This window comes from Papio anubis, chromosome 16, assembly GCF_008728515.1.
Source record: "Papio anubis isolate 15944 chromosome 16, Panubis1.0, whole genome shotgun sequence".
In the NCBI taxonomy this organism is placed as follows: domain Eukaryota; kingdom Metazoa; phylum Chordata; class Mammalia; order Primates; family Cercopithecidae; genus Papio; species Papio anubis.
The window spans coordinates 56,584,513-56,602,033 of NC_044991.1; the positions used below are offsets into that span (position 1 = coordinate 56,584,513).

The 17,521-nt window shown below is 53.4% G+C and overlaps 1 protein-coding gene and 1 long non-coding RNA gene across 6 annotated transcripts in view; one reads left to right on the top strand and one right to left on the bottom strand.

Moving 5' to 3' along the window:
• The window catches only part of SIRPA (signal regulatory protein alpha), a 46,255-nt gene extending 33,536 nt beyond the window's left edge, over positions 1 to 12,719 (bottom strand). The window contains exons 1-2 of one of the 5 annotated variants that reach the window (XM_003904962.4): positions 12,314 to 12,719; positions 11,255 to 11,342 (exon numbers count right to left, since the gene is read on the bottom strand). In XM_003904962.4, coding sequence (XP_003905011.2) covers positions 11,255 to 11,333 — 79 coding nt within the window. In that variant the 5' untranslated portion in view covers positions 11,334 to 11,342; positions 12,314 to 12,719. Of the gene's footprint in view, positions 1 to 11,254; positions 11,890 to 11,999; positions 12,259 to 12,313 lie in introns of those variants that run through there. The other 4 variants (XM_009216444.3, XM_031656625.1, XM_031656624.1 and 1 more) reach the window with 4 other exon arrangements.
• A 216-nt stretch (positions 12,720 to 12,935) lies between these two features.
• LOC108580638 lies at positions 12,936 to 16,707 on the top strand. Its single transcript, XR_001891981.3, has 2 exons — positions 12,936 to 13,252; positions 15,161 to 16,707. It is a non-coding gene; the product is annotated as an uncharacterized LOC108580638 (long non-coding RNA).
• The last annotated feature ends 814 nt before the right edge of the window (positions 16,708 to 17,521 follow it).

Consider the following 17,521-nt stretch of genomic DNA (forward strand, 5'->3'; position numbering starts at 1 on the left):
CTGAACCTCCACGCTGACCTCCCTGCCTCTGCCTCACCTCTCTACCAGCCACGTTCCCCCAGCAGCCAGAGGAGCCTCTAAAAGCTAAGTCAAGTGACATTCCTCCTTTGTGCAAAACCCTCCCGCAGTCCCCACTGCACTCAGAGTGAAATCCAGAATTTCTACAGCGGACCCAGGGGCCTACAGCCTTGTTCTTCCCAATTGTGCCGGATTCTCCACTCACCACATGGCCTTTGCACTCACCATTGCCTCTGCCTGGCACTCTCATCCCTAGATATCTACGTGTCTGGCTCCCTCCCCTCCCTCAGGCCTATCTGAGAGGCCTTCCTTGGCCATTCTGTCTAAAATATTATCCACTTCAATGTCCCTGGCTCTGCTTAATTGTTCTGTATATCATCCACACTCAAAAAACTACGCATTTCCTTGTTAATTTTTTTAAAAGTGCTTATCTCCCTATCATAGACTCTTATAAGTCCTTTGAGAGCAGGAACTGAGTTTTCTTCCCTAGGGTTGGAGCAGTGCCTGGCACTGGTTGAAAGTATGTTTTGATTTGGATTCCAACTCTGCTACCCATGAGACTCCGGGAAATGTCTCACCCGCTCTGGACCTCTGGCTCTTTATCTGCAGAATGGGTCTCATGATGATGATGATGATGATGATGATACTAGGGTTGTTCTGAGAATGAAACGGGCTAGCGTGCCTGGCACAGAGTAAGTACTCAATGCAGAGCAGCTGTCACCATGCAGACGGGTGTCTAAAGATGAAGGGGGCGACAGATGACCACGTCCTTAAGCCTGAGAGGCTCAGGATCCTCTCCGAGGGAGAGGCAGCTCTGCCTCAACGCATGCATGAGGTGAGCAGGCTGAGCACACTGCTGGCAAGGAGTCAGGGGGGACAGGCAGTGCTGGGAGCCCTATGGAGCATTTGCCGGGTTCAGATGGAACCTGGAGGTGATGAAGCGATGCTTGTAGTGTGACCGTGTTTGCAAAGTGGCAGGAAAAGAACTGCAAATCTGTGTAAATATCCTTTAGACTTAACAGGCTTTTGGGGGACCAGCAGAGGCTGGAAGAGCAGGTAGAGGACATTGACATCTACTAGGTTTGGTGCCTTAACAACCTAAGGACCTTCTTTCCTTCTCCCCGTTTTGCAGAGGAAGAAACCGAGGCCCGGAGAGGCTGAGAGCTTGGGAGGTTCTCCCAACCTCCAGGCCCCAACCATTGCCCTGAGACAGGCCCTGCTGCTGCACAGCTACACTTTCATGGGGGCAATGCATGGGCTAGGCCAGATAACCAGAAGCCTTCATTTAGCCCTCGGGACATTCCAGCCCAGAGTGGCAGGTGCTATTGTCACTATCCCCTCCTACAGATGAGGAAGCAGAGCCTGGAGAGGCAGGTAAGTGGCAGAGGTGGGATTCCAACACTGGAGCCTGGAGCCACCCCATGCAATCGCTTCTCCCTGCGACAGGTTCCCTCCAGTTCGGGCTTCTGGATTCTCAGGTTGCCAAGGATGCGCACACATTTTCCCAGCCGAGATAAAGGCCCCCTTAAAAGCGACACGCATTTATTAAACGACATTTGCCAGGGTTTCAGCACACTGCCGGCAGCAGTCAGTCTCCGGACTGACGGGATTCTTCCCCAAGCTGACACTATTCACTGATTCCTTTTATAGAGCATTTTGCAGCTTGCAAAAGCACTTTCCACGGCTCTTAATTCCTTAACCCTCAATAGTCACCCATTTGGGAGGAAATAACGTTAGCAGTTCCATTTTGCAGATGGGGAAACGGAGGTTCAGAGCTGGGAAGACACCTGCCCCAGAGTACACAGCCAGTAAGCGGCACATGCTGGACTCCAATTCAGGAATGTGCCCCAAAGCAGAAGCCCCTCCATGGCCTCTCCTGCCAGAGGAGTCTGTGGAGTCACCAGGACAAAGGGCCAGGAGGACATGCAGGCTAGAGCATCAGGGCTGGAAGGGACCTGCAAGAGAGGAGCCAAGCCGAGCCCCCTGGTCACAGAAGGAGAAACTGAGGCTGAGGGGGCAGAAGAGTGGGTTTCAGGTCTCCCTGCTGGCAAAAGATGGAGCGGGGACTCCACCAGCTTTCAAAATTCCCAAACCATAAAATGATGACAATCACATAACAGCAGTAACAATAGCTAATAAGCGCCAACGCTGCCCAGAGCAAGACAGGCCTCATGGAACCTCTGCAGGAACCCAGTAAGACAGGGCTGTTACCACCCCCATTTCACAGAGGACCAGATGTGAAGCTTTGGGAGGTACAACCATTTGGCCAAGGTCACAGGGCTGCCAAGCAGTCTGATTCCACCTCCCTCTGTCCTAACCCCTACCCCGCACCAGATTGCCTCATGCAGTGACCCTCTAGGTGCAGTGACCCTCTAGGGGAGGCTAACCTCAAGGTGGGGCCTCCAAGCCAACCCCCAGCCTAGAGTGCAGCACTAATTACGTCACGTTTCATGGTTTGCAGCACCTGATCATTCATCATGGTATCTAAAGTGGGGCAAGCAGTTTGTATAGCCAGAATTTTAAGTACGAATTCTGGGGTTTCTTGGCTGCCTCCTCCTATCCCTCCTGGCATTGATATCTTTGTGCTTCCTGATATCTTAGGGTTCTTTATGACAGCTTGATGGGCAGGGAATTGTGGTATGATCCTGGCCCTGGCCACAGAGGTGGGACTGTGTGGTAGTTAGGGAATAAGCTTTGCTTGTACAACCTCATAACTCCAAGCCTGCTCTTTAAAAGGGGGCTTTTAGTACCCACCTTGTTCTTTCATTCAATCAGTATCTTTTAACCCACCTACTCTGTGTCAGGCCCGGTACTGAGGTCCTGGGAGGCCCAACGGTGAGTAAGAGACACAGCCCATCTCTCATGCAACTTATATCCTAGTGGGGGAGACAGGGCTGAAATAATGTAACGAATTAATATAGAAATGGCTTGGAGCGCTAGGCAACAGGCAGATTTGGCCCAGTGATAGAAAATCACAAGTGAGAACCTCTTTTGGAATGGGATGGTTGGGAAAGCATCCGAGGAAGGGAGGTGGCACCTGAGACCCAAAGGAAGCGAAGACCAGGGAAGATGTTCCTGTAGAAGAGACAACCGGTGCAAAGGTCCTGGGGTGGGAAAGAACCTGGTGAAGGGCCAGAAAGGAGGCTGCCAAGGCTGAAGCCCAGGGAGGAAGGAGAGTGGTAAGAGGTAAGGATGAAGAGACAGACAATGGTCCAGAAATGCCATGCGGTAAGGACTTTGATTTTCTACTAAGGGTGGTGGGAACCACCGAAAAAGGTTTCAGCAGAACCAAAGATGACTTGATTCACTCCAGCTGCTATGGGTGAAGAGCCTGAAGGGTGTAAGGGTGGCCGTGGAAAGCAGCCAATGGGGATGCTGCAGCATTCAGGGGCCTAAATCCTAGCTCTGCACATAAAAGCTGTGTGACCTTGGACAAGTCACTTTACCTCTCTGAGTCTCAGTTTCTTCATCTGTCCAATGGGTTAATGGTATTTCCTATCTTACAGAACTGTGGTGAGAATTAAATGAGAGAATGCATAATGATCCTGTCACAAGCCAGACATGCTCCATGTCAGGTGCTCAATGAGCCACATCCTGCTGGTTTGGCCCTGACCCCTGCTCATTCCCCCACCTCTTCTCCTTTCACTCCAGCCCCACTGGCCTCTTTGCAATTCCTGGAACATACAAGCTCATTCCTGCCTCAGGGCCTTTGCACCTGCCATTCCTCCCACATGGCGGGCTCTTTTCCTGCTATCCCCGTGGCTACTGGCTACTCCTCCATTTTCTTTTCTTTTCTTTTCTTTTTTAGACAGAGTCTTGCTCTGTCACCCAGGCTGGAGTGCAATCTTGGCTCACTGCAACCTCTGCCTCCTGGGGTCAAGCGATTGACCTGTCGTAGCCTCCAGAGTAGCTGGGATTACAGGCACACGCCACCATGCCCGGCTAATTTTTGTATTTTTAGTGGAGATGGGGTTTCACCATGTTGGCCTGGCTGGTCTCAAACTCCTGACCTCAGGTGATCTGCCCAGCTCAGCCTCCCAAAGTGCTGGGATTATAGGTGTGAGCCACCGTGCCTGGCCTTACTTCTCCATTTTCTTGAGGCCTGTGCTCTTTAGAGCAGCCCTCTCTCTGTCCTAACCTTCTCCCTTCCCTCCTCCTGCTTTTCTCCCCAGCTACCTGGCATCATTTGTTTACCTGGGTGTGTTTTTTTCTTCCTCACTAGAATGTCCGCTGCACAAGAGCAGGTGTTTTTGTCTGTCTTGTTCACATTTGTATCCTCCAAGCACCTAGAGCCCCCCCGGCACATAGTAGATGCTCAAAAATATTTGTTGAATGAATATTTACAATTAAAATGACCCTAATAATGACTGCAAAGTGGTTAAGGGTAAAGTGAGGAGTGGAGCCTGGCTTTACCTCTCACTGGCTGTGTGGCCTAAGGATGAGCCCCACTTGGCCTTGGGAAGCCTCAGTTTCCTTATCTGTAAAGTGGGGATGAAGGACCATACTGTTTGGCTCGTGGTGAGGGTCAGACAACAGCTCACAGGAAGGGATGTGGAGAGAGTATGGGTGGGTGAAATGACACCCCATGTCTAGCACTCGCTTTATGATACTCCCCGATTCTCCTCTCCCCAGCAAAAATAGGGGCAGGGGACAAGCATGGTAGAGAGTTGATCAGTGTCAAAGCTGAGGCTCATTACATCATTCCTTCTCATTTTGCATATGTTTGAAATTTTCCAAAATAAAAAGATAAGGAAGAGCTAACACATGTTCAAGGCTCAGCCTGTGCCGAGCACATCGTGTACCGAGTATTTCCTTCCACCACGGGCTTCCATTTCTGGAGAACACCGATGGTCGGCCTAAAGAATGGAACTGTAGAAACGGCGCTGGTATCACCGCCCACCTGCTCCAGCCGTCCCTCCTGGCTAGGAGGCCCATCGCTCACTCCCAGCTTCCAATCTCCCTCCTGATCCAAGCACCTGATCTCCTTGGGCTCTTGGCGCTAATCTGCAGCCATCTAACACCCTGCGCCCCCGAATGAATGTGCCAGGAAATCTTACAGACACAAAGAACCAATTCTGCAGCGTTTCCGACTTCCACCTCAGCTGTTTTGCATCTCTCTGGACCGAGGGCCTGGCAAGACACCTGGCAGGGAAAATCTATCTCATGGAGGGCTTCATCAGAATATCCACCCCAGGAACACCCAAAGTTAACAGGAAAGCAGATTCAGCTGTGAAAATAGATGCTTCCTTCTCTAGTACCGTGACAGCGACACACCTTGGGGACACACACTGCCCCCACCTCATAGGAAGGTGCACTGATAGAAATATGAGAGGAGGCCGGGTGCGGTGGCTCATGCCTGTAATCGCAGCAGTTTGGGAGGCCGAGGCGGGTGGATCACTTGAGGTCAGGAGTTCGAGACCAGCCTGACCAATATGGTGAAACCCAGTCTCTACTAAAAATACAAAAATTAGCCGGGCGTGGTGGTGTGTGTCTGTAGTCCTAGCTCCTGGGGAGGCTGAGATAGGAGAATTGCTTGGACCCAGGAGGCAGAGGCTGTAGTGAGCCTAGATTGCACCACTGCACTCCAGCCTGGGCGACGAAGTGACTCCATCTCAGAAAAAAAAAACAAAAGACAAAAAACAAACAAACCAAAAAAACAAAACAAAAACAAAACGAGAGGAGCACTAAGGGAGCAAGGTGCCATCACACCTGGGCCTCAGTTTCCCTACCTGTCAAGAAAGCCTCAGTGACAGCTAAGGAATGGCACAACAGTTAACCACATAGGCTCTGTGATGAGGATGACGGTGGTTATCCAAATCTGGTGCTTACTGTGTGGCCTTGGGCAAGCTGCTTCACCGTTCAGAGCCTCAGTTTCCTCGCCGATCGAATGGGTCCGAAGATACCGATGCGTATCACCAGCTGGCTGTGAGCACCACCAGGGTCGTACACACCAAGTGCTGAGCCCAGGAAGCAGAGAACCCAGATGGTTCCTATAAGTATTACTGTAGCGTTTTCCCACGGAATTCGGGATCCTGTCAGATTTCTGGCTGAAACAGTGGAAAGTTCCAGCACAGCCCAGTTTTTAAAAGCCTTGGCCTGGACCACAGGAGGCTTGGCATTCCAGCCGGGCCTTGCCATGGATCTCCTGCGTGGGCCCAGCCAGTTTTTTTCTCTCTGTTCTTTTGGCCGCACAGTAAGGCACTGGATGAAAGCACAGAGGGCTCTCTCAGGCCCCCTAGGGCTTTGCAGGTACGGGAATCCACAACTGCAGACCTGTGGATCCAGACAGAGACACCTAGAGGCAGGCTGTGCCCACAGCGCTCAGTCCCTAGTAACAGGCAATTAAATCACTCTAGCCTGGGTTTCTACTCAACTTGTCCATCCCCCAACAGCATAAAAGCTGGGCAGCGCGGTGGCTCACGCCTGTAATCCCAGCACTTTGGGAGGCAGATCACCTGGGGTCGGGAGTTCGAGACCAGCCTGACCAACATGAAGAAACCTCATCTCTACTAAAAATACAAAATTAGCCAGGCGTGGTGGTGCATCCCTGTAATCCCAGCTACTCGGGAGGCTGAGGCAGGAGAATCGCTTGAACCCGGGAGGCAGAGGTTGTGGTTGAGCTGAGATTGCACCATTGCACCCCAGCCTGGGCAACAACAGCAAAACTCCGTCCAAAAAAAAGAAAAAGCTACAAAGAAGATATCAAGCTGAAGGACATTTGTGCACAGAACAGCCTTTGCTGTTTTTTAAGTACCCTCTATGTGTAAGCAACTGTGCTAGATGCTTCATGAAAATCCATCCCAATGTTATAAATGAGGAATCAAAACAGAATAAAGCCATGCTAATTACAACACTGGTTAATATGTACTGAGTGCTTACTACATACAAGGCATGGCTTCCAGCATTATACATGCATTAATTAACTTAATCCTTGCAATAGAGTGGCTAATACCATTCCTCTTTTACAGATGAGCAAAATAAAACACAGATTTCTGCAAATTGTCCAAGTCAGTAGCAGGGTTCAGATCAATACCCAGGGGTCTTAGTACTGTCTTAGCACTACACTAGGTTTTGTGTCTGCGAGGAGAGGCTCCTCTGACCTCCCCGCAGGAGGCACATTAAGTTGAACCTCTAAGGATGAGTAGGATTCGGACATAGGAAGACAAGGAGGTACAGGAAGGGCATTTCTGATGGCAGGAACAGCACGGGCCGAGGCCCAGAGCTGAGAGTTCAGCTGAGGGCATGGATCCGTACAAAAGCATTTACCAAACGGAGTGAGGCCGCATGCTAATGGCCGTTCTACAAATCAAATGCCTCTTGTTCGTATGTTCAGGGAACACTGGAGTAAATGTGACCCAGCTCGAGATTCTACAATGCAGGGCTTCTCAGGGTCTTCGGGGTGCTCGCATGGCTGAGTAGCCAGCAAAGCTCCGGTCTGCAGGGAGGAAGCCTTGTTATCCTGCAGCATCTCAACAGGTCAGCTTGCTGGAACACATGTGGCTGGAAATCAGGCCTGGCAGGGAGGAAGCCCAGGCCTCACGGCAGCTTTGTGGTTTTTTTTAAGAAAACTTGGACCCACTCAACAGTTTTGAGCTGGGGAGTGACATGATCTGAGTTGTGTTGACAGGCCAGAAATCTGAGCACATTTAAAAAGAGAGAGAGAGGGGGGAAACCTTCCGTCAGTCCAAGACTACAAATAAGAAAATAACCTGTCGCACGGAGCCATTGGAAGCAGCAAGCGAGCGCGTGTGGGATCCGTACAACACTTTTAGACTCCCTTCCTCTCGCACACCCCCTCTCCATCTGTCGCAAAGGGCACCAGGAAGATGCAAGGAGGAATATTCCAGCTCTGGGGGCTCCAGAGCTCAGCAGCCCAGATGGGGGGCGCTTACGGGAGCCACATCACCCCTCATGTGTTGTTACTGGTGAGGACCAAGGGACTGTCAGTATTTCCACCCTCAGCAGGCTTTCAGAGAAATGCTTGTGACTTCATCGAAACCTCTGCCCAGAGAAAGAACTCTTCCACAGTCCTCCGCCCAAGCCCAGAGAGGGGCCTCTCTCACTCCCTCTCCAGCTTGGACTAAATCATCCTGATTAAGTCACTGAACTTATTCCTTAGAAGCCACCCAGCAGGAAAGCCAGTATCCAAAATCCTGGCTCCTCTCTATCACTTGTAAGTTACTTCCCCAGTTTGGGACTCAATTTTCCGCATCTGCAAAATGGGGATAAGAGCCAATTCATGTTTTGTGGATGAGATGATGCAGGTGCAGCATCTAGCTTGGAATGCCGTTAACTGTTTAATGAACGTTGGTTCCCCTCCCTTCTCTCAACACATGGTTCACACCAGCACTTCATAGGTGCTGCATGACTGCAAGTACAGACATGAATTACGGTGAGTTCCCGAGGGGTTGGTAAAGGCCAGAAAGTACTCAGACAAAACTATAGCTTTAAAGGAGCTTCCAACGGCCTGAGCGTGTCAAGCCAAAGCACTCCCGCCCTGTTGTCTCTTCTTATGAAAGAGGAAGTGAGATTAACTTTACCATTTAGGAAAGTACAGAGGAGTCCCCGAGTGTCACCCTCTACCAAAGAGTCAGAGGTTCACTGGGGGGCTCTGCTTCTCCCCAGATCCTGAACTGCAACTTGGCTTGGCCTCCTCCAGGCCAGAGAGAAGAAATGAATGGGAGTTTATCTGAGGTCGGCCTGGGGAGTGACTTAGAGGTCTCAGGGCCTCGCTAGGGCCAAGCAGGCATCCTGTGGGTTCAGCGTCAGGCCCTGCTGACACAAAATCAGGTGCCAGGTGTCCCCAGGCCCCAGTCCCTTGCCCTTCTCCCAGCCTCAGAATCTCCCTCAGTGCAGTTGTTTTAGGAAACAGGCCTCACATTGGGTCCAAAAACATAGGTTGGTGACTTCACTGGGATCTTTTTAGAATTTCCCTTTGGCAGCATTTGTGCTAAAAGCAATCTTTAGAAACTTCTTCCCTTGCCTCCCCCAACCAAGATAATTCACATGATTGGCCCCACCCCCCCAAAACAGTGATCATGTGAAGACACAGCAATCATGTGACACCTCCCAGGCTGACAGTTCTGCCTGAGACACTAGTAGTCATTCAATCCAAAGCCGCCTTCCTAAACCTGGCATTTCAGCTTCTCACTCCAACAAATCCATTTTCTTAGAAAATTGGACAACTGCCTCCTTGTACCTTCCTACCCTCATATCCTGTCTACTTCTTTGTTGTAAATTCCATGTCTGGAGCAACAGGAGGAGGGGCCTGAGGCCCCATCCTTCAGCCAAACCAGGTGACTTCCCTACCCAGGCCCATGGTGTGACCAGGACCCGGAAGAACAGAGACTGAAGGATGCTGGGAGGCTTGAGCTATGATGGTCGCACCCCATCCCTTCCCCACCACCCTCGACCAAGAAATTCATTCTTACCTCCTAAGATTTATTTATTTCAAAGTTAATCTTGGCCCCTCTGCTGCTCCCACTTTTTCAGGCTATTGATGCTGAATGGATTGGAACGGAAGTTTTATGGCCCAATCTTTACCATTTTATAGATTGTTTTTATAGGCAAAAGGGGGAGATGTGCTCACAAGAAAGGTGTTGGTGTCTCCAGCCAGTGCCCCAGGAAAGGCAGGCTGCCTATCTGAACACTTGCTAATCAGCGTCACTGCTCATTTGCCAGGGACTGAACCACAGGCTCCTGGTCGGAGAAGGGTCTGGAATAGACATTTAGAAATTAACTCGGGCCCAATTCCCTTCTTCAGGAAAATTAAGCACTTGCGATTGACACTTGTGCATTTCCAGGCCAGGAAGGATGGCAGGGCAGGAACTCAGACTTTTGCAGGGTACAAATGGCCGGCTCAGACAGGAAGGAGCAGATAGGAGATGCCACTCACTGGAGAGACGTGAACTGTATCAGTGCTCCCTTCCACCCAGCAAGGACCCAACTATAACTGAAAACAACTGGGGGTGGGGTTGGGGGGGAGTGGGGTGGGGTGATACCTATGTGAATTCCTGGGTTTCAGGGGAAACTGCAGGGCAGGGAGAAGCAGCTGTCCACCCCCCACTTCTTCTTCCACCCACTCTTTGCTAGTTCTCCCTTTCTCCCTGCTATCAGATGGTTACCATCTCTAGGCAAATGCAAAAGGGGGTGTTGGACACTGAGCTCATCTTTACTTCCCTCCTCAAGGGTGGGAGGTACAGAGAGACCCCTCTGCCTACAACATAGCTTCAAGAGGACAAAAAACAGGATCCCCATTCTTCTCTCCCTCCCAACTCCCTTAACGCCATTTCTTTGCCCCCCGCCCCGCCCCCAACCCAGTGCCCTCCCAGGAGACCCATGGTTTTGCAAAACCCATTTAAGAAGAAGGACTCCTGAATGGTGACCTCACCCTTTGGTGAACATACACAGTAGCCTTCAGAGCCCGCCTGCCGGCGACAGCCAGGTGTTTGATGTAGGCCAACAGAAAGACATGCTCAGAGCCACAGGTAACATCCCTGCGGAGCACCTGAACTGCAGGGAGCTGCCTGGAAGCTCGGGGAAGGCAGGAGGAAGTGGGAGCTGGGAGCGCCTCGAGGAGCAAGACCACCAGGGAGAGGCTTTGGCAACCACAGGGACAATTCACTGTGCTTTTACATAAGGATCTGTTGCTTGCAGCAGCTCGCTGTGGGGTTACCGTGGCCGCCCGGTTCCCTCTCTCCCAGGCACACACTAACACTGGTTTACTTGGCGCACCAGAGGGAGGGCTCACTCTTCCCTAATTGCAACAGCTTGTCTCTGTTCCATTCCAGGCAGCATTGGGGGAACCTCTGCCCTCACCTCCTCCCCTCACACCCTGAAGTCAAACGTGGAAAGCCGTATGTCCATGGGGAGAGATTCTGGGGAAGGAGGACCGCCCTACTCTGAAAGCCACTGTCAGTCAGCCTTCCCCATTGGACTGGGCAGGGGCTGAGTGAAGCAACTCAGCTCTTTTGTCTCAGTGCCCAGCACAGTGCACACAGTCAGAGTCCACAGAGACAAACTCTCAGAGAAGAGACTTGGATTCTACCCTTGGCTGTGTGACCTTGGACATGTCGCTGGCCCTCTCTGGGCCTCAGTTTCCGCATCTATAACGCTGGTTACAGGCGTCTCTCTCCCTATTACTGCTCAGCATTAGCCGAATGGGTCCCAGTGCTAGTCTGAGAGGCCTGAGCCCGCAGTTTGGGGAGGGCAGCGGTGGGGAGCGGGGGGTGCTTACCTGACCAGGCGCAGGACGCGGTGAGCAGCAGGCAGAGCAGCGGCCCGAGGCGGCCGGGGGCCGGGCCGGCGGGCTCCATGGGCCGCGGCTGCGGAGCGAGGAGGGAGAGCGGCCGTGAGTGCGCGCTCGGGCGGGAGCAGGCTGGAGCGGGGAAATGACTAAGACTCCCCCCCTTCCCCCCTCCCGGCTGGGCCTCCCCCCGACTCCGGAACGGGCGCCTGGAGCGGCTCAGGAGCCGCCGTCGCCGCCGCGGTTTTTGGAGACCCCCCTCCCCGCCCCCCAGGAGAAATCGAGAGACGGAGACGGGGAGAGACCCCAAGCGCGCGAGAAATAAAGCCAGGGGCGGCCAGAGAGAGGCGGCAGGAGAGAGAAACAGACCCAAGGGAGCCAGGCAGAGAGCCAGAGACACAGAGAGGCGAGAGGGGGAGAAAGAGGGGGAGAGCGAGCGAGCGAGGAGTGAGCGAGGCGGCGCGCAGATCGAGACAGACAGCGCGGGAGAGAGGACCGCGCGAGCAGGGGCGAGGGGCAGCACGGCCGAGCCCGGCCGCGCGGAGCCGCCCCCGCCGCTGCCCACCTGCCCCGCCCGGGCTCCACACGGCGCGGGCGGCTGAGCTCGCTCCCGGCCCGCAGTCCCGGCCGCTGCCCCCGCCCTCCCGGCAGCCCGGCCCCCTCCCTCCTTCCCTTCCCCCCTCCTCCGGTCTTCCCGCCGCCCGGGGAGGCTTCGGGGCTCCGGTTCCGCCGGCACCTTCTCGGCGAGCGAGCGCCCGCCTGCGCGCCAGCCAGCAGCGCGCCCCGGGGGAGGGAGCGAGGGCTGCGAGCAGCGCGCCCGGCCGGGGAGGGCAGCGTCGCCCCCCGCGCCGGCGCCCGGGCCCCGGCACCCCCGCGCGGGCCCCCGGCTGCTGCCAGTGAAGGCGGCCCCGCGAGCCGCCGCAGCCCGCTCGGGCTCGGGACTAGACGAGCCTCCGGCTCCGACAATGTGCCAGTTCAGAAGCCCGCGCGGTTCGTCCCCAGCCCCGACCCGTCCCGCTCTGCCCCTCCCCGTCCCTGCCAGGCTCGGACCTGCGCCGCCCGCTAGGGCTGGAAGGCACTAGAAGCGCCGCCGGGGCTACCCAGAGGCCGGGTCCCTGCTCCACTTTGCGCAAACTTGTTTTTCTAAGGTCAGCGCCGCGAGCTGGCTACATCGTCCTCTTAAGGTGGACTGGGGAAGTTGCGGCCGACCTCCCCTCGCCTCCGGATTCTGGCCGCGCGTCTACTCCCCGCTTCCCACTGGCGAGAGGCTGGAGGCGGCGAAGGAGTCGGGGAGTGGAGGCGCGGGGGTCGGGGGGTGTCTGCCTTTAACCCTCCCCAAGAGGTCGTGCCTCTGAGCCCCAAAGCTGAAGGCCCCTCTTGGGGATGGGTGCGGGCCGGAGGGGCCCGATCCTTTCAGAGCCGGGCCGAGGTGAAGGAAAAGAAGGAAGTAAGTGAACGCAGGGGGAAGGGGAGAGGAAGAAGAGAGTGATGGTACAAAAATAGCGTGTGTGTAGGAAGGACTTCGGTGCCGCCTGGAAAAGAGGCGCGGGGAGGAGAGGGAGCGAGAAGGGGGCTGTGGCGGGGAACCAGAGGGGAAGGGCCGGGGCCTTCCCAGGGAGGTGGGAGCCCCCTGGCCAGGTGTCTCGGTGGTGGAGGGCAGATTGAGGGGGTGGGGAGGCCCAGGAGGGGGCGTGTGTGGGAGAGCGGGGCCCTGAAGGCATGGGTTCCAGGAGAAGGACAGGCCCGGAAGAAGATGAGGGGTGGGAGCCGGGGCCAGAGGCTTGGAGTTGGAGAGGACAGAATCTCGGTTTTCCTGGAGGGAACGCCGTTCCTGTAGCAGCCAGGTCAGTGACGGGGAGTGTCAGTGTCCTGGTCACCTGGCAGAAGAAGGCTCCGCATTGTGGGAGGAACACAAGTTCAAGACCCGCTGCTGATGGGAGAGAATTTTGCTTCACACAGTGGCAGTTAAGAGGATAGGAATAACACAAGGTGAGAGAAGGCCCAGCCCTGTAAATGGACAGAAAGTTGAGGCCCAGAGAGGGAATAGGTTTGCTTAAGGCCACACAGCAAAGCTTGGGGTAGCAACAAGATTTGAATTCCTGATTCCCAGGTTAAAGACCTATGCAAAGTAGCACCACCACCTCCCCTCCTGCCCCAAGCCTCCTGGTTAAATGCCTGGTCCTGCTGTTGTGCAGGGGGGCAGGGAGGGTGCCACACTTGAGAACATGGGCTGAACTCCCTGGGTTCAAATCCCCTGGCTACTGTTATGAGCTGGGTAGACTGGAAAGTACCTTACCTCTTCTGTGCCTCAGCTTCTTCATCTGAAATGAGGCCAGCGTGAGTCTCAATTGTGAGGATTAGATGAGTTAATATTTGTAAGACATGTTAAAAAGAGCCTAGCATATACCAAGTGCAGCATAAGCATTTGATAAATAAGTGAAGTGTTTGACAGCAGTCCTTGAGAACCCACAGGGTTTTGGGCAGCATTTGAAGTGCAAGGGAATTTTCATTTCTTTGGGTGTGGGAGAGCACGAGGTCCCTGTCCATGAGGAATTTATATTCTAGTAGGGGAGACAGATAAGTGGACAAGTAGAAATAATTAATGAAGAACGGAAGACTGAACTTAGAGAAGGAGAGGGGTGAGCGTATTTTGATAAGGGGGCCAGTAGGACCTCCCTGAGACATGGGTTGCTGAATCACAAGTAGGATCAACAAGGGGAAGATTTGGGGAGAAAGATGTTCCAGGAAGAGGGCCCAGCACAAGGAGGGGAAGGCCCCTGGCGGCTAGGCTGGAGGAGAGAGAGCACAGCATGCAGGAGTGGGGAGCGTGGGACGGTCTCCAAGACCTGGGTAAAGAGCCTGCATTTATTCTGCAGTTGGGAGACCCCTAGAGGGTTTTCAGCATGGGAGGGCCATGTCTGATTTATGTGTCTAAAAGGCCACTCTCCAAGCGTAGGGTGGACTGGAGAGAGGAGCGTGGAATTGGGCACCAATGAGAAAGGATATTGTTCTGGGATTATCCTGGTATCTGATGTGGGGGCAGGGAAGGTCTCCATCTCTTCAGGCCACATCTGGTCTAGACCATGAAGGTGACCAGGGAGGCTCCTGGCTGTCACCAGACTCTATCTGGGGTGGGAGTGGAGATCGAGGCTGCTGATGAAGTCAGAGAAGAGGCAGCCTCCTGCCCTGGACTTCCAGAAGGCTCTGCTGTTCAGTTCCCCAAGACACACACACACTCACAAACCTGCCCAGGGATTAGGAAACTGGGGATTAGGGAAGGATAATAATTGAACCACCTGCTATTTATATATAGTACCTTTGGCAAAGGCGCTCAGCAGGGCTTCCCTCACCTCTCCCTCAGGAGGGGGCCCTGACCCTTGTTCTCTGTCCACATAAAAATCATCCTTGGCCAATCTCAAGGCTGAGAAGCCACTGAGACCCACGGGCCATGGGTAAACTGAGGTGAGGGGCAACTTGTCTGAGGCCACACAGAGAGATTATGGCAGATAATTGACGTGAATCAGCCACTGCCACAGCAAGAGGTCTGGGCTGCCCTACTTTAAAATCTAACTGCCTTCACACATATTCATTCATGCACTCAACAATGTTTATTAAGCATCTGCTGGGTGCCAGGCACTGGGAATGCAACAGTTGGAAAACAGATAAAAATCCCTGCCCTCAAGGAGCTGACATTCTAGTGGGAGGAAACTAGATGGGATGGGATGGGTGCTACGGGGTGGGGGAATTAGCCAGGGAAGCGGCCCAAGAGCGCTGATGAGAGGGATAGATTGCAATTTTGAAAAGGGATCAAGGAAGGTCTCACCGAGGGGGTGAGATGGGAAGCCAGGGGTGGTTGCATCCCTGCATTTTCTGTTTGACTCTTCCTCTTACTCCTAGAGGGCACAATCTGTCAGCAAATCCTGCCTGCTGGGCCTTCTCATCACAACCAGAGCCAAACCACTTCTCAGCACCTCCGCTGCTTCCGCCCTCGTCTGAGCCTCCACCGCTCTCACCTGGGCGCCCTATTTCCACCTTGTGCCTTCTGTCGATTCCTCGACTCAGCAGCCTGAGGAATCCTTGCACAGAAGTCAGATCACATTCCTTCCCTGTTGTCAAGGGAAGAAGACAAATGGGCATGAGGAGGAGAGGATCAGGGGCTTGGAAGCCAAGATTGTGCCGATTTGACTTATGCAACTTGGGCAAAACAAAATGTTGAGCCTCAGTCTTTTCATCTGTGAAATGGGGATAACAAACTCTGATATGATGGGGTCAATAGTGACAAAGAAGTGAAAGCAGCCATGATAGCATGGAAGGGCCTATCTGGAGTTTGGCCATTGCAGGGGGGTGGATGACATCTTTGTGTGTTCTAGGCCCTTTGAAATACGTTATCTGAAGCCTCAGCAACTCCACGGGGTTCCCAGAGGTGAGGAAACATGCCCAGAGACAGAACACGACTTCACCAGGGCCACCCTGTGGGGCACGCTGGCACCTGCACAGCCCAACTTCACCTGGTTCCAGCCCTGCCCGTGCTCTGCTCCCCACTTCCCGTAACCCTGGGCTGGCGTCAGCAGGCAGGCCTGCCAGGAGGCTGGAGCTGCCAACGACCTATTTTTCTGGGCAAGAAGAGCCATTTGGAGTTAGAGGTCTCAGCTGTGGAGCCAGAACAATAAAAATAAAAACAGCGTGGACTCCTGGGCAGCCTGGACCAGGGAACCAACTGCCCCAAGAGTTGCTTGCTGCTCACCAGGCTGAAGAACAAGTGGGGTGGGGGGATGGGAGATGGGAGTGACCTTACTGAGCCCCTGCTGTGTCCTCTGGCCCTTGCAGAGTAAGGATAATCTCCAAGGCTCACAACAGCCCCTTTCTCTGGGTTGCCAAACCAGTCAGGATTTGAACTCAGTTTTCCAAACAATTCCCATCTGGTCGGCATCTACTATGCTTTACAGACTGTGACATTCATACCACACCTGGGAGGGTGAGCTAATCATTTCCTCATTTTACAAATGAGGCAGCTCTGCTCACACGCCACCTCCTTGAGAGGTCTTGCCAGACCACCCTGTTAAAGTAGTCACCCCCACCCCTGCCCAATATGCCCTACCCTCTTCCCTACTTTATTTTATCTTCATAGCATGCATCACGACCTGCTAATATTGTGTGTCTCCATTGCATTTTTTCTGTCTCCCTAACTAGCTCCAGGTCAGTTTATCCTAGTGGCTTGCACTCCAGTGGTCTCTCAGACTAGCCCCGTAGGGCAAGTTATTTTGATGATCTGTGCTTCCTTTGGGGTAATGATAGGACCTTACCTGAAAGGGTTCTTGTGAGGGTTAAATGAGTTAATATAGGTTAAGTGTTGGCCACTGCCATTGTTTTGTCCCAGAGCTGCAGCCCCAGGCCCTTCAACAGTAAACAGTAGGTTGTCAATAAATATGTATTAAATTTTAAAACTGAGCTGGGCATGGTGGCTTACACCTGTAATCCCAGCACTTTGGGAGGCAGAGGTGGGAGGATTGCTTGAGCCCAGGAATTCTAGGCTGCAGTGACCTATGATTGCTCCACTGCACTCCAGCCTGGGCAACAGAGCGAGACCCTATCTAAAAAAGTAAAAATAATAAGTAAATAAATGAAGTGCTCTGCCCACGATCCAATCTCAGGGCAAGGAATTGGCACAACCTGGATTTGAAGGTGGGTCTCTATGAGCCTGTGCTTCAATCCATCCCACTTCATAATCACCTCTCCACAGGCCTCCCTCCAACCACAGCTGTACAGGAATCAGAGCTTTGGTTCTACAATGTGAGCTGATACCAACAGCACCTGGAGGGAATGTTAAAACACTGATTCCAGGGCCCCAGCCATGAAGTGTCTGATTCAGTAGGTCTTAGGTAAGGTCTGAAAATTTGCATTTCTAACACGGTCCCAGGTGATACTGATGCTACTGATTCAGGGATCACACTTTGAGAACCGCTGAATAGACTGCCATTCAAGCCAAGGTGAGACTCCTTTGTAAGCCCAGCCCCAGTTTCCCTGTTGGTTAGTCTGTCCATCCCTCTGGTTTCTGTCTTCCCCTTAGCATGAAGGCAGAGAGCAGGACAGCGCTTGGCTTGCTGTAGAGACTGTAGCCAGTGCTCCGAAGCCTAGGGGCTGTGACAGATCGCCAAGCCAGGGCCCAGGGGAGCTTTGCTGTAATTAGTGCTTTCCTGGGGAAGTCAGCAATTGAGCAACGCAGCAGGCAGGCAGCTCATAGGAGCCCATCAAGGGTGG